The sequence below is a fragment of the Oryzias latipes genome, chromosome 3 (genome assembly GCF_002234675.1).
Source record: "Oryzias latipes chromosome 3, ASM223467v1".
NCBI lineage: Eukaryota > Metazoa > Chordata > Actinopteri > Beloniformes > Adrianichthyidae > Oryzias > Oryzias latipes.
Window position 1 is genome coordinate 23,624,412 of NC_019861.2, and position 16,122 is coordinate 23,640,533.

Here is a 16,122-nt window from a genome sequence, read left to right on the forward strand (position 1 = left end):
ATAATGCATTTTTGGGCTGGTGCGACTTATACTCCGGTGCGACTTATAGTCCGGAAAATACGGTAATTATGCTTTTCACTGTCAGGCAAATCTGACCTTATAAGCAAATCACAACATACAAGAGATACCTCTTACCTAGACATCTGGTTTCTGCACCACTCCACAGCCCATCAGCTCCACATTCTCTGACATGTGATCCCACCAGCGTGTAACCATGGTTACACATAAAGATTGTAGTTGCTCCAAACGTGGTCAGTGTCCCTAGTTTAGTTCCAAAGGGTGGGGAGGGAAGTTCCCCGCAGGAAATGACTGAGTAAAAAAAAAAAAAACAAAAAAAAACACATGCACAAATTGTTACAAAAAGAGGCACAAAAGGCAGAATGATAAATTTTCTAAAAGTCTGATCATAAACTAAGTTTGTGTTCCTAATTACAAACATTTTAAACTAAACTATGATTTTATTGAAAATACTAATCATATAATCCTGAAAGTTTTTAAGGTCAACAGATGAAGGATTGTTGAATACCTTAGTCCCTTCTCAGATATATAAATATATATTAAATCCCTTGGATATTGCTACACAGTCATATCTGGTGCAGGATAGCAACATTTCTGGTGGATCTTACTTCCTAATGCAAATAATTAATTAGAAACACATTTCACTTCTCTAATACACTAAAAATGTACTAATGGTATCCCAAAAATATTGCAAGATGTTCTCTGTTGGAGTATTTGATAGTAACAGCATGCTCCCGTAACTTAACTTTTTGGATAAAATAGGAACAAAAGAGAAATTGCAGAACAATGCATTATTTAAAAAGGCATTGTTGTATTTTTCTTACGATATACCTCACATTTAAAAAGCACAAGCTGCGTTATTTTCAAAGTTGTAAGCTCTGAACAGTAGGATTCAAAGGAATTTGAAAACACATCCACCCAGCAGGTCGATAACCATATGAAAACATATACTAAGGAGGCAAACAAACACAGTGGAGTTTGATAATTCCCAGTTAAAAAAATCTACTTTAACTTTTCCTTTAGCCAAGTAAATTTCCTTATCTTCTTCTTCTACTTTCGGCTTCTCCCATCAGGGGTCGCCACAGCGCACAAGTCGCATGGTAAATTTGGCAATGTTTTACGCCGGATGCCCTTCCTGACGCAACCTTCTCAAACCGGGCTTGGAACCAGCAGAGGTAGAGAAGGGAACAGGGAGCAGCCCGGAGTCGAACTCGGGTTTCACGGATGGAAGGCACCGCAAACCAGCATGAGCTAAACTGGCTCCCAGCCAAGTAAATTTCCTTATAATAAATCAAAATACAAGAATATCTATCTATCTATCTATCTATCTATCTATCTATCTATCTATCTATCTATCTATCTATCTATCTATCTATCTATCTATCTATCTATCTATCTATCTATCTATCTATCTATCTATCTATCTATCTATCTATCTATCTATCTACCTACCTACCTACCCATCTACCTACCCATCTATCTATCTATCTATCAATGTATCTGTCCGTCTAAAAGGTATATTTTTAATACTTACTCTTACAAGTAGCAGGATCATCTGACCCCTCCCAAGTCCCATTGGCGAGACAGTGTAAAGTCCGATACCCGGCACCCAAATAATAACCTGAGGAGCATTCCAGCATCACCATAGAGCCAAACTCCCCGAGTATGCCACGAAGCAGGCGGAAGGTCATGTGATCAGACAAAATGGTTTCGATGCTGGGACAGTGCACCGCTGGGTGGAAAAACAAAGCACAACAGCAGTTCATGACATACTAATTACAGTAAATTTACTGTTCAAATGTTTACAAATATATAATGGTTTCATGAGAAACAGTAAATCTGTTAGGCACGGGCTAAGCAGACCCAGTTTAGCTTTGATTCAGTGTTGCACTGGGCTCTGTATCATTCACAGCACACTATCATTTGAAGACAAAAACAGACCATTTTTCAACTTTTCATTTAAAAGGGACTGAGGCCAACATACTTGAACTTGTAAAAATGATACCTCAGTTGTTCAGCCCACTTCAGATTTTATGATACATATATTTTGAACTGGGCTAAACGTGGATGAGAGGTTTATGATCATCACAATACCCATGAGATTGAATAGACGGATGGTTTCCACATTCATGAATATGCTTTGACAATGACAGTTAAAAGCACTTACGCAGGCATCTGGGGGGGGAAAGCGAGTTACTCCAGCTCCCATCCTCCAAGCACACAGCTGTCATTGGTACAGCGGGATCAAGGTGGTAACCCTGGCTACAGTAGTAGGTGACTTGGCTACCAACGGTAAATTGAGTGGCATGGAAACTGCCATTTCCCGGTGACAGAGGTATCCCACATGAGATAGCTGCCACATGGAAAAGAAAAAAAGTATTAGAGGTTTTTTTTTCTAAATGTTTGACTCATAAGAAGATTATTAAGTTTAAAGATTTACCTTGACAGAAAGGTGGTGGTGAATCCCACTTGTAAAGTCCATTAGAATTAAGCCTGCAGGTGGCATTGCTTGAGCCTACCAGGTAGTAACCACGGTTGCAAAAGTATTGTATTCTGCTACCAGGACTAAGTTTAGTGCGGTTGACCACACCCCCATTCAATGGGGAATCATTGATGCTACAGTAGGCAGCTGAGAGCAGACAGGAAAAGTAAAAACAGAAGAAAACAAACAACATTCTCACATTAATTTTTGGTACATCCAACCTTTTTACTGTCCTAAAGCTACAGAAATAGCTGGCTCCTCTGATGTTTTTAATAAAGAATTGGAATAAAAAAAAGGATTTCATTGATGCTTGAAACAATAGTTTTAAACTTGTTTTAAAGAAAGACATGAAAATAGTTTAGGAAGGTGGTTTCTGTTTTTCTCTAGGAAAAGCAGTTGGACCACTTTTGATGCATAATACTGATTAAAACATCTGACAAAACAAACCACTACAGGCCTCTTGGTTCTCCCTTCCTGTAAATCATGATCCCAGTTTTTATTCTCATTAACCACAAAAGTGTATTGAAATTCCCATATCAACAGCCTCCCTTCAATATCTTTATATCGCCCTTTTTTGTTTTTCAGATGACTTCCTTTCTTTCCTCAATTCAGTTTATCTCCCAATCGACCTTTCTGCTCTAAAATCTATTTTTTCTTTTTTTTTTTAAACTGTACTTAATTTATCAAAGTAATCCAAAAATTCTCATTTACCAGATGCAGAAATGTTCACTGACAAGTCTTAGATCCTAAAAAGCAAAGGTTTACAGTTTTTCTCAGTCGCTTTAGTACAATTCTCAGATCAGAATTGAAGATTGCAAATACGTGTGTGCATTTCTCCAAACAATTTGTAAAAACAGCAAAACACTATAGATTTCTTGCAAAAGCCTATAACTTGCTCAAAATCTTTAGTTCATCTCTCAAAACTAAGTCTTTATGTCATTGAACATGTCAGTGCCATCAGAATGTCAAGTCCTTGTGTCATTGTCTACGAACAAGACAGTCAAATTACTTTGTCATGTTGTCAATATAACTGTACTTTAGAGGGAGGTTCTGATGTAAACTATGGCTAAGGTTTTGATGACTATTATTGTAAAATGTAAGTTACACCTTTTTTGTTTGATTGCAGGAGACTGGACAAGATTCACATTTTCACTTTTATTGTTCATATTGTAATTTGTTGACAGACCATGTCATACCAACATAGAAAAAAACCCACTGCAAACAGTAACACAAAGGGAAAAAAAAGATAGGAAAATACTCTGTACTACAGTACAGGCAGTGCAGTAGGAATTGGTGTGGTCTTCCTACACCTCTTGTTGTTCCTGTATGTTAGACCACAAATTCTCCTCGACATCACAGCTAATATCCTCTCTTGAAATGCAGCGAAATATGTTTGTCACATTATGACAACTTGGTCAACCATTTTACAGTTAATGACTTATACGATGAACTAATGACTAGGTGTTTTGAGGAGTAAGACTACATCAACATGACATAAACAATTGATAATATAGCAAAGAGCGGAGAATTGTCCATAATCATTTGCATGGATGTACCAAAGCAATTGCAACTTGTTCAAAGAAGTGAGATACTGCTTATATGATGTGCACAAGTGACATCATGATGTGAAGATTGAACAAATAGTTTGGGGAATTTCATTCTGATCTGAGAATTGTACTAAAGCGACTGAGAAAAACTGTAATAGAAGGCTTTCTTGGGGCTGGTGGTGGAAATGACAATCATTAATTCTTGAAACAAAGAAAGCCTGCAAAATAAAATATCTAAAAATAACCAACAAAATGTTGTACAATCATTAATTCTTGAAACAAAGAAAGCCTGCAAAATAAAATATCTAAAAATAACCAACAAAATGTTGGAAGCTTTATATCTATAAGCACCTGTGTTTTGACAAGGCAGACAAAAGTGGGCCTAATTTCAGATTGTTGTGGAACATATTGGAAAAAGGTATTTCTTGTCAAACAAACATTGCAATTTTCACATACTAGCAGCCCCAAATGCAAGGAATCATTTAAAGAGCAATTTAGAATTTTAGATGACTATTTCATCTCCTAAAATGCATCGCAAGTGTGAAGTGATGAAAAAAAGCAAAACGCTTTGAGAATGAAAATACCAATCAACCTGATTGCAATCCACAATCTTCTTCAAGCATAAATCATGCTGCACTCCCTGCTCTTGAAAGTGGAAACTTATCTTTATCTTCATGTGTTTTACTTCATCATCCAAAATAGTCTTATCAATAAATAACCTAAAAAAAACAAAAAACAAAACTTAAGTTATGCCATTTTTAAATCCTTACAGCAAACTTTGACTTTAAGAAGATATTTTAAAAACTTTTTTTTTTTTACTTTTATGTTGTAAAATGATACTGACTGCTGCTTTTTGTCATCCTTTATAGAGTTTAGTGAAGAGAGGGCCATTCCAAAATGAAAGAAGAAAGAACCCATTGGTGCCATGTGACCATTGGTGAAAATATCTTAAAAAAAGAACAGATTGGCTAATTTGTTTTTTTAAGAGTTTGATTATGTATGAACATGATAGTCACTTAAAGACCTATTCCAATAAAAATTGTGTTTTTGGTGTTTGCCATTCAATTAAACCTATTTATATTTATATCCTGATATTAAAACAATAGTTGTCTCAATGGGCTTCATACTGGTAAGTGTATAAGAACAGGAAATCAGTCATAAAATACAATAGCTAATTGCTAAACTCAACAGACTAAGCTAAACTAAGCTTTCCATACCCTTAGACGCTCCTTCTCAGTAAGAAAAAACTCCTAAAAAATAAAGCGGATTCCGGGAAACAAAGAAAAAAACCTCAGGGATGTCCACATGAAGGGGGGATCCTCCCCCAGGATGGACAGGTGATGTACCAGAAACAGTAAACACGTTCTTCTAGTTTTTTTCTCATGATAGAAGACATAAGGAATTTAACAATGAAACAGCATTTCTGAGTAGTTCTTTATTCAAATTGTGATAAAGCAGGAGTATATTGAAAAAAATACCATTTGAAAAAGCTCTCTTTTGAGATTTACCGTATTTTCCGGACTATAAGTCGCTCCGGAGTATAAGTCGCAGCAGCCCAAAAATGCATTATAAAGTAGAAAAAAACACAGATAAGTCGCACTGGACTATAAGTCGCATTTTGACGGGAAATTTATTTGACAAAATCTGGGACCAAGAACTAATAACTTCCACAACCTTATATGACACAATCATAGCAGACTGTTTATCTCATAATTTCACAGTAATTCTTTCTCATACTTATTTATTTATTCCTTTCATGAAGCATCACTGGCCAACTAATACTCTGTATTCATCCTGTATTTGTAGAAACAGTTGTCATTTTTATTGCATTTCTGAATCTATGAAATCATTGGAAAATAGAATATTATGTTGTTAGCCTTTAAGATTTTACTGTAAAAAAAGTTTGCTGATTCTCTGAGTCACTTAACATACTCTTAACACTTAACATACCTCATACATCAAATTGACCCAGGAACATCATCTCTGTTCCTCACAAATGAACATAACAGGAGGGTTAACAATGTATTTATTTCAATTTATTCTAATATAAGTCGCTGCGGATTATAAGTCGCACCCCTTGCCAAACTATGAAAAAAAGGGTGACTTATAATCCAGAAAATACGGTATTAAGTGAAATGAGTAGGCCAAAGTGATCCTATTCCGATCCATTCTAATACATCCACTTGCAAACAAAAGGATCCATTAATATCTTTTTTTTTTGTCTGAGCTGATTTCTGCTTCAAAACTGTGCGTCTGGATCGCTCTGATATTTTTGCCATTTTTGTTGCACCGCTAATGTTAGCGTGGTGTTGAAAGAGTTGTAAGCTAATGGGAGAGAGTGTAAACAAAGAGATGATGGGAAATCAGTGGAGGCTTCCACGCCAACAGTCGCACTCACAACTTAGAGGTGAATCCTTAGAGGTCCTAGAAAACTACAGTTTTTTTTTAAATTTATTTTTTATTTTGGATAGCATCGGCATGAGATTAGAATCGGGATGATTTATTTTAATCATGATTAAAAGACCACTGGGAACACTTACAATAGATCAAACAATGATTTGAGTGGGACTTTAAGCTTTACCGTTAAAGCTTTCCTTTGACAGGAATGCTGCATTTTATTATGAGCTAGCTGCTACTTTACTGCGTTTGATTTTAACAGTCATGTTTGCAGAGAGATATTGCTTTACCTGATGCACGGCTGAACCACAGAACAATTCCACTTTCTAGAACAAAACTGCAAATGTTTTTTCTCACCTTTTTCAAAAGTGTAATGTTCACTTCAGTTAGGTGTTCTATGCTCTTTCACAAGAGAGTAAGGGGTTTTAAGGGTTGTTGTAAGTAAGTACTGCTCAAATGTATGTCCCTATAGCAGCTTAAAGCTGTGGGATAGACCTCCAATCCTCAACAGCCTTAAGAGGAGATAGGTGGGTGCAGCAGAGTAATTTACCCACTTAAAACTGCATGGTATGAAAGAGATGCAGGTTACGGTTGAAAAATGAAGCAGCCACTCATTGAAACCTCAAGAAACTGTGTCAATCGTTGAATAGTAGTGTAGTGGTTTTCATTTAGGATTATCTAAATATGGACTACAAGATGAACTGCATTTACATATTTATTCAATTGAATTGCTTATTTTAATTCACAATTGATTTGGTAAAGTTTATAACAGGCTTGCAGTTGGATTCCCGATCCATCTCTAGGGAAGATTAAAGTGCACTGAATCCATCTTCTAGTCAAAGTACAGCAAATTCCAAAAACACATACGTACGTCACACAATTACAATATTAAAAGGCTGTAGAGATTTATGTTGTTTGGAAATGTGAAAAAAAGCTATTAACCTTTACTTAATATTTATGGTGTGCCATAAAAAATGTCACGCAAAGGACTTCCTGACATGCACAGTGACATTACACTTCAATAAGACTTTAAAGCCCATCATTCTACACAAAATGAACAAAAATCTTTTATCATAATCTGTATTAAAGCTGTAGCCTGGGGCATTTTAATTTGACAAAACTGATATTTTCAAATGGTAAAAAGAAAAGAGGTAAATATTTGATGTACCTGAGTAGCGAATCTTGAATCCTTTCTTGTTGGTGGCGTGGTCAGTAGACCAGCGCAGGTAGAGCTGGTTTGTTTTAGAGGTGAAGTTCAGCTGGGACGAGTGGTTGCCACTTAGAGCAACCAGCAGAGGGTTTTGACCAGAGGATCCTAGTGAAGCAAAGCAAAGCAAGAGTATTTAGACCTTCTGTGTTACAAATATCTGTACATAGAGCCTCATGATGTAACAGAATAAAGCAATAACTTCCTGCAGACCTTAGAAGTTGACCTTACTGTAGGCTCAATTGTTTCCTCGATTCAAGTTGTAAATATTTTTTTATCAAAAAGTCTCTTCTACCACAGCATTTTAAAGTTTTGGAGTCTGACTGAACCACTGCAACAATCAGTCTTTCATTTTGCCTGAATTCTTGTGTTCTGGTGTTTGTGAGTACATTCTACTGTTGCATGATACAAGTTCAGTCAAGCTACATCAGATACAAAGATCTGACTTCAGGTATACAGTGGAGTCCATGGTCAACTAAACTAACCTTTATTTATTCTTTTCTCTCCGTTTTTTAATAGATGAACTCTCTCCTGACAGCCCTTCCAAACATACCATAGTGAGGCAGTTTTTAACTGAACGAACAATACCTTTAACATTTCATGTGATAACTGAGTCCTGAAAAGGCTGGTATTTTTCTCATGAGTTTTTGCAACCCTTACAGCATATCACAGTCTGACCTTGTGAGCAAGGTATACACAAACAAGAAAAAAGGTCTCTCATTTTGATGGCTTTTTTTTTTCTTCTGTTGCACAAGCAAACATTCTACACACCATAAAATAAAATAGTTCATTTTTGGAAGTCTTTCTGTCTCCAGAACTGAAACTTGTCAATTAAAATGGTAAGTTGCTTACTTTTTGAAATCTTTTTGAATAATAACAGCCTGATATGAGAAGGAGTATAAAAAAAAGAATTTTCTTGTGCAGGCCATTTAACAGCTAACTCTCCTCAAATTACTTGTGGTTCTGGGATTCTGCCTGCAGCATTAAGATCCATCATTGGTATAAAAGAAGCAGAATTCCAATAAATTAAACTGTTTTTATCAAAGAAATATGATTTATATAGAAAGACACATAAGGCATCTAGAAAGTTGCAAAAAAAGGTCAATTAAAAAAAAAAAAAAAAATATATATATATATATATATATATATTCAAAAAAAATTAATATATATATATATATATATATATATATATATATATATATTAAAAAAATGAAAAAAGAATTAAAAAAAAAACTTCTTCTGTGTTGTTTTTTTACAATTGTTTTCTAAAATACTTTTGTAAAATATTCACATCTCATATAGAGACATTTTTCTTTTTAACAAAGATATGATACACCACAATAATCACAGTGACAGCTTCTTGGGCAGGAGGGGTTTCTCTTCTGTGTGCTTAAAACCTTACAAAACAAAGCAAAATAATCAGAGCTAAGTGGGACTCATCTATCATTTTCTCTTATGCTCAGCAGCTCTGTCTTTCTGCACATATCATCAATGACCTCACAAGTTTGTTACCATCCTCATTGGCTATTTTATGTTATATTATTGTGTTTTAGGACTAAAGAGTGTAACTTTATGTAAAAGTTCATACTTTTTCTTTGTATTTAATTATTTTACAAATAATAAATATAATATTAATAGTAATAATAATATTGGATGTAATACTCAAAGTTATTTTTTAGTTAAAAAAAAAATATAAGACACTTTATATCATTCTGATCCCATCAGATTTTACTAAGATTTTTAGTTTATGTATTTTATAATCACAGGATTCCTTAAAACCAAAAAAGGCAAAAGCACTCTGCATGTGTATGTTTTTTTTTAAATACAATTGATTAAAAAAAAAAAGTTCACACAAAAAGAAAGAGAGAAAAAAGAAAAAAATATGCACCATCAAAAATCTCCAGTTCGTCAAATTGCTTCTCACTGTGGAACATCTCCACATAAATATTGATGGTGTAACCTGGAAATCAAGAAAAAAAAGTTTAGTTGCAAATTCAATGAAACGGTAACATGAAAATTTGTATGTATCACAGCTGCATGCTCTGATACACACAAATACCCCCACAAATATTATTTCCTATATTTTCTATATATACATATACACACATGCAAATATATGTATTTTAGCTTTCTCCTTTCAGAGCATGTGGAATATATGAGCTTTGAAAGCTCTATTTTGCATTTATTGAATTAAAGTCAGCAGTTCCTTGAAGTCAATGACAAATGCACTGTCAGACACAAAGTGCCTCTATAGAGATATTTGGATTACTTTGTAACAGGTGTCCTTGCATTTGGTACATATAAAAACCACTTCAAACCCTTTTTCACATCCTTTGCATTTACTGGGAACCTGAGTAGTTTTAACTATTACTTAATTGTCAACAGTATCCTTAACAAGGTGTTTCAAAATGTTAAATTCTGTTTATTTTTCAGATTTCTAACCTTTTACATGTTTGTAAAAAATAATTTATGTTTCTGATATTTTACTTTTGGCATTTTTAAGAATTCTCCTCTTAGTCACAGTCAGTGACCTCGATCTGGCAATTAATCCTGCCGCATCCCGGTTTAAGCAGTATTATGCAAGATCTGGGGAATACATTTTCAAAATCTGGGAAAATAGATGAGCAAAACATGTAGTAGTGAATTATGTCAAGCAATGTACCTGGAATCATGCGCAGCAACCATGAGCATGTCTGACTGTTGGGATAGTTTCCTGGGAAGCCAGGGCTGAGTATGACTCCTGATGAAGAAAATCGCTCCTCATTTGCTGGGCATTGGGCTGTCACAGTAACAAATAAAGGCCGGTACATATGTGCAAGAATGGAAGAAACAGAGGAGTGGTGAAAAAATCCACAATTAATTGAACCTCAATCACATGGCTGTAGGATATTTTCAATTTCAAGCAAAAAATTAAGGCACTTTTTTCATTTGTTGTCAAATAGGTGCCCCATTAAGCATGATTAAGAAGTAGGACTTAATTAAAAAAAGGTAGTTTGTCGCTGAATCTTCTATTTTAATCAAACGTAACTTCTTGTAAATTTGTACCCCCCCCCCCCCCCACACACACACACACACACCTTTCTGCTTCATTGAATAGGATAGAATTTTCTTATTCATCATAATGGCAAAAACTCATCAAATTTTTGGTGTCAAGAAGATAACAATTCAATTTTCCAAAAGCGACATTTTAATCAATACCGCTTTTTCTGTCAGTAATACTAGCCCTTATCCCCCCACCTTTCAGAATTGATTTTACTTTTGTCTCCGTTGTATTTCCTAATTTTACAATTTGTATGGTTGGAACCAAAGTATTGCAAAAAAAAAATTTTTCTTACAAAATATCTCCCACCTGTTTTCATTTAAGAAAGATTTTTCTCTGCTTTCTAAAATGATGGCTTCATAAAATGTTTTTTTTTAACTTTAATTTCCTAGATATGTTCACATAGCAAATGAAAAAAAAAATTAGAATGAGGCTTAGTTGGTCGTTAGAGCTGAGTGCTTTTGGAATTAAGGACAGCAATAAAACTGCTTCTTCCGCAGATTCGTGCCAGTCCCAATTCAGTGGCACAACTGCACCATTACTGCTGACCAGTAGCTTCTGGTCAATAGGACATTCGGGGAAATGGAGAGCTCCAAATATGCTTATCTTGTACCACATGGGTTCCCACTCAGCAGTAGCTATCAAGTGACATAAAAATGGTTTGCGTGTAGCTTGAAGTCAGCCAGGGTTCTCATGATTAACAAGCAACACCCTGCTGGTTCCCGCCCCAAAGCTTGTGCTGGTTTATCATTTTATCATTTTTAACGGGGAATAAAAACTGCTTCACCACTAGATCTTACAACTAGCCATGAGCGCTCTCCCTTGGACTGACATGTTCATTCTGTTTCCAATCTGACCTCATTTTAGGACTCTGGGTGATCTCTGCAAATTTAAACCACAAGTCCACATTGAAAGCTGATTGTGTTCATGACTCTGGTTACAGAAGGAAATTGCTTTAAATTTAATTACAATGAACTCCTAAATTTACAGTGGAGACTCCTTCAAAAGCAGTTTTCAAAAATATCTATTACTAAGGATCATAGTTGCACTAAACACTACCTTACCTTGACACTTTGGGGGTGGGGCTTCAAAGAGCAAATAGGAATTAAGTTTGCACATAAGCTCTGCTTTTCCAAATAGTGTGTATCCAGGTAAACAGCGATACTTCACAATTTCACCTAAAACAGAAGAATAAACACAGTGTTTAATTATTATAGAATGGCTCTGAACACAAATAAGTGAAGGAATTCTAAGATTTGCTAAAGGAAAGTCTTGATCTGTAGCCCCAGTTCATTTTGGATGAATGAAAAGTGCCGTTGTAACATAAATAAAATATGATAAAAAATAAAAGTATTTCTTCCATAAGTTAAAAAACAGAACAAAAATAAAACTTTGCAAGGCTGAATAGAAAGAGCATGTTGGTAAGTCTGGGAGGATTTCTTACAAAATCTGTTGAGAACAAATTTAACCGTGATTTATGTTTTCAGTAAATGCTGGAAGAAAAACCCTGCTCTGCAGCATAAGAACCTCGTTCCTTTGAGGAAACCCACTGTAGGACAGACGCTGTGAATGCCTGCTTCACTGCACATAGACCAGTGCTACTCAGCAGCATTGATGAAGCAATTAACTCTGAAGCACTTCATGAATTTTAAAAGAAAAGGTCAAGACATCTCACATTGCACTGAAACTAAACAGAATGTGGGTCATGCATGAAAATACAACAGTGGAAAAAATCTAATGAATCCTTAGAAAATACCAAGTGATGGACTGGAAAGATTTAGAAAATGATGAAATTTAAAACTGCTAAAAACTGATAAGTGAAATGATTACCATTTAATCCTATTTATTCTCTTTTTTATTTTTTTATTTTTTTTTAATTACACGCAACTTTCACCTAAGTGAATCCAATTTGTACTTTAAACTGATGGTTTTACTTATAAGCAGAAAGAAATTTTCAAAACTATTCTGGGCTGAAGTGAAAAGTGATTGCCCACCCCTAAGTCATTATCAGACTGCAGAAACGTATAACCTTTTGATAGGTTATTTCAATTTTACTTGCCACAACCAAGACTGGTATAATTAGGAATCTGCTCAAGCTGTCTGTCAAAGTGAAAAGTGCTAAAACAACGGATAAAAAAAAAAGCTTCTCGTTTAGTCAGGAGTAAAATGTAAGAAAAAAACTGCTGGGGACCAGATGTTCCAGTCGGAAAAAAAATAAAATAAAATAACAAAACCATTTTAATATCAACAAATGAAGAAATTAGCATCTACAGAATTAGAAGCCTCACTTTCTTGAAAAGAGATCTACTGTCTGTTTGTTAAGAAAAGGAGAATCCACTTCTCCCTTTAGGGGCTCACCAAGGCAAATGAAGATGGACATTTGAAAAAAGAACCAAAAAAGAACACAGATTACCACATAAACATGCATTTTTTTCCTAAAATTCTTTGAACTGATACACAGAGTTCACACTTTCAAAAGATCTGTGTCCCATCAAACCCTGTTTTTAAATAATAACAGTATTTCACTAAAAAGGAAGAAAAGAACAAGAACCTCACCAACAGCACAGCTCTTTGGAAAAACAGTGTTGCACATAAGGACAACACTGTTATCTTTATGTGCAAGACAACTATGGCAAATGAGCTTCAAGTTTGAATTTTTACGCAACAACATAGACTTTTGCTTTGTGAATGATGTGCTCTAACATAAAAGGTTTGTTAAATCTAAATTTTAACCTGGTTGCTTCTTTGCGTGTGTTTGTATTGTGCGTGTATCTCTGAGTGTTATATTTACAAAATATGTGTCTAATTCCTTTAAAGCATCTCTTTTTTTTTAAATCATTCCCTTATGAATATCCAAGGTTGAACACTTTTTAAGTTTTTATACTACATAGCATGAACCAGCGTTTTAGTGAACGTTTCCCAAGCAAATGTACAAAGAACAAAGGAATACACGGAGTAAAATTGTAACATTGCGTCTCTGTATGGAACATCAGTGTGAACTGCAGAGGCTGGGTTGAGTATCTGCAAAGCTTTCATAGTTTTGTCGATGTGACTGCAGAGCTTGTTCAGACTGACCTCAGCAGTCTCAACAAGCTTTTGTCAGGAAAAAAGCTCTCTTGTGATGCTTAGATCGAATCAGCATTTGTTGGGTTTAGAGCTAACTATACCTGGAGACGAGCCGGACAGAGAAATCTTTTGGTTGTTTTGAGTGTCAGTGAAAGTAGTATTTTTTTGTTAGAAAACCCATCAAAAACATGGAAGAATAATAGCTTTTATCAAATGTTGGAAATAATGCAGATCTGACGATGGTGGATGACAAAGAATCTGAAGGCCCAAATTCAAAAAGTGCCTTCTGTTTAAGTCACATTTGTATACTGTTCTTACTGAAGACAAAGGGAAATGATCCTTTTCAGATGCAGCTGTGGATGGTGAATGTTATGTTTGGTAACCTCTAAATATGATTAAAATACATTCAAGTCCTCAACTGGTGAAATGTTCACAGAGCAGGTCTTACATTTAAATTACATGAAAGTCTGTAGTTCATTTCACACGTGAATGGAGTGGCCCGCTTTGAAGCTGGCTACCACTTTGCCCTCATAATGCAGCTGGGCTGCTTTAACGCTCCTCTACAGACCATAAGCTGGTACCTTGTAATCCAATGTGTCGCCTGACAGCAGCTCTGTATTGAACTGCTGAGGCTGATCTCACTTCTGCACTGACCCGTGGTTTAGAGAAGATTTTCATCTTAAAGATCATTATGATAGTGTAACTTAATAGGCTTTAAGTAGCTCAAAAACCCTTCAGTAAACCAAATGCTATTGGGAATGGTAAGTGGAACAGTACCTGGAAACCATTAAAAAAATCTACTCTTAGTATCACATACTTAGTTTTATACTTGATTAGTTTTATAGTGGTAATTTGGCTTGCTATATGTATACATATAAGTATATCTATATGTAGATGTATACAGTTAGTACAACAGTGAGGGAGAAAAAAAGGGTTGCGGTCTGATTTGCTGAATACTGGCACAGAGCAAACTCACATACCTGTGTAACAGGATCAGATTTGCTCTTGGTTTAACAACACAAAATGTTGTTTTTTGTGTTTACACTGGTGGTGACGGCCTGCATTTTTTAAATATACTTTTTTATATATAAGGTGCTGGATGTCACATGATTGGAAGAAGTCCACATCAACTTTCCTTTTAAATTATTTTTCCAAGTTATCTTCCGAAAAAACAGACCTCTTTTCAATGCTGATGTTTTAGCTGTAGAACATAGCTAATGTCTCCTTGGAGCAGGATAACAGATAACACTGTTTATTTTTGTCTTCCTTTTGGTTGTGTAAAATTGTCAGGTATGTGTTTTTCTCCCTTTTCAAGTCCTGTAAATGGGTTGCCCAAAAGTCTGAGTGCCAGCCTATCTTCGACTTCCTCTTAAATATTGGATTTACTGTCCATCCAGACACGTAGGGGGACAAACACAGCTCTCATGATTGCAAATCTGGAGTAGGGGAGCAGGCAAAGAGGGATGGTGTTTGCTGATATGGTTGTCTAAGCAAGGAAAACTGAACTGCAATTGAGCTGCTGGTATTTTCTGAATCATGTCAGCGATTTCTGTGAGCAGTAAAGAGAATGCCCTTTGCTAAAAATGGAACAATAACACAGAATATTAAAGGTTTGTTCCTATTGACAATCATCAGAATTTGTGATTCAGCCAATATTTTTTCCCCTTTAATTAAAAGTCAAAATTAAAAGTAGTATTTATCCAGAAATATTACCAATGTGGAAGTCTTCATTTTCAAAGATAACTTCAGTGTTGTCCACAACAGGTGGTGGAGCGCATTTCTTCAAACGGTATGCTGGAACAAAGAGGGAAAACAAGGAAAGTATGCCGTTAAGAAACAAGAGATGGAAGAAACTGGAGAATGATTAGACATTTTTAATGTTGTTTTCACAAGTGATATGATGGAAATAGAATTATAGTTCAAACAAAAAATAAGAGAGTGGATCAGATGTGCCATCTTGATTTTCCAAAAGATAGAAAAAAAGATTTGCAGTATGATGTTAAAGGGAACATAAACGTAACATCCCAACTGCCACATACAGTAGCACAAAGCCTTACCATTGGTCACTCTACCAAGCAAAGCTTTACATAAAAAAATGATTTTAAATCTCAAATTGGCCGGCCTTTGTGTAAACATAATACTACAAAAGATTAACTTTTATGGAAGATGGAGCTAAAAAATAAAAAGTGTACATCAGTGTTAATCACAAATGTGACAGTTAATTTTAAATGTAATTTACCAGATCAAGAGAAACACTATTTTTTTTCTTGCCTTGAAAGTCTGTCTCAGGAAAGTTGTACATCAAAAACCTCGTCATGATCAACATAGATGAGGGCAGAATGCAACATTTACGCAGCACAGTTTG

At 35.2% G+C, this 16,122-nt stretch overlaps 1 protein-coding gene across 2 annotated transcripts in view; it reads right to left on the bottom strand.

Annotated features, from left to right (window-relative positions):
• Window positions 1-16,122, bottom strand: part of csmd1 (CUB and Sushi multiple domains 1) — a 416,037-nt gene that overhangs the window by 41,272 nt on the left and 358,643 nt on the right. For both annotated transcript variants that reach the window (XM_023953530.1, XM_023953531.1), the window contains 9 exons: window positions 15,471-15,551; window positions 11,756-11,869; window positions 10,314-10,430; window positions 9,540-9,611; window positions 7,613-7,759; window positions 2,459-2,647; window positions 2,186-2,371; window positions 1,553-1,750; window positions 136-309 (listed from right to left, as the gene is read on the bottom strand). In XM_023953530.1, the coding sequence (XP_023809298.1) occupies window positions 136-309; window positions 1,553-1,750; window positions 2,186-2,371; window positions 2,459-2,647; window positions 7,613-7,759; window positions 9,540-9,611; window positions 10,314-10,430; window positions 11,756-11,869; window positions 15,471-15,551 (1,278 nt within the window). The remainder of the gene's footprint in view (window positions 1-135; window positions 310-1,552; window positions 1,751-2,185; window positions 2,372-2,458; window positions 2,648-7,612; window positions 7,760-9,539; window positions 9,612-10,313; window positions 10,431-11,755; window positions 11,870-15,470; window positions 15,552-16,122) is intronic.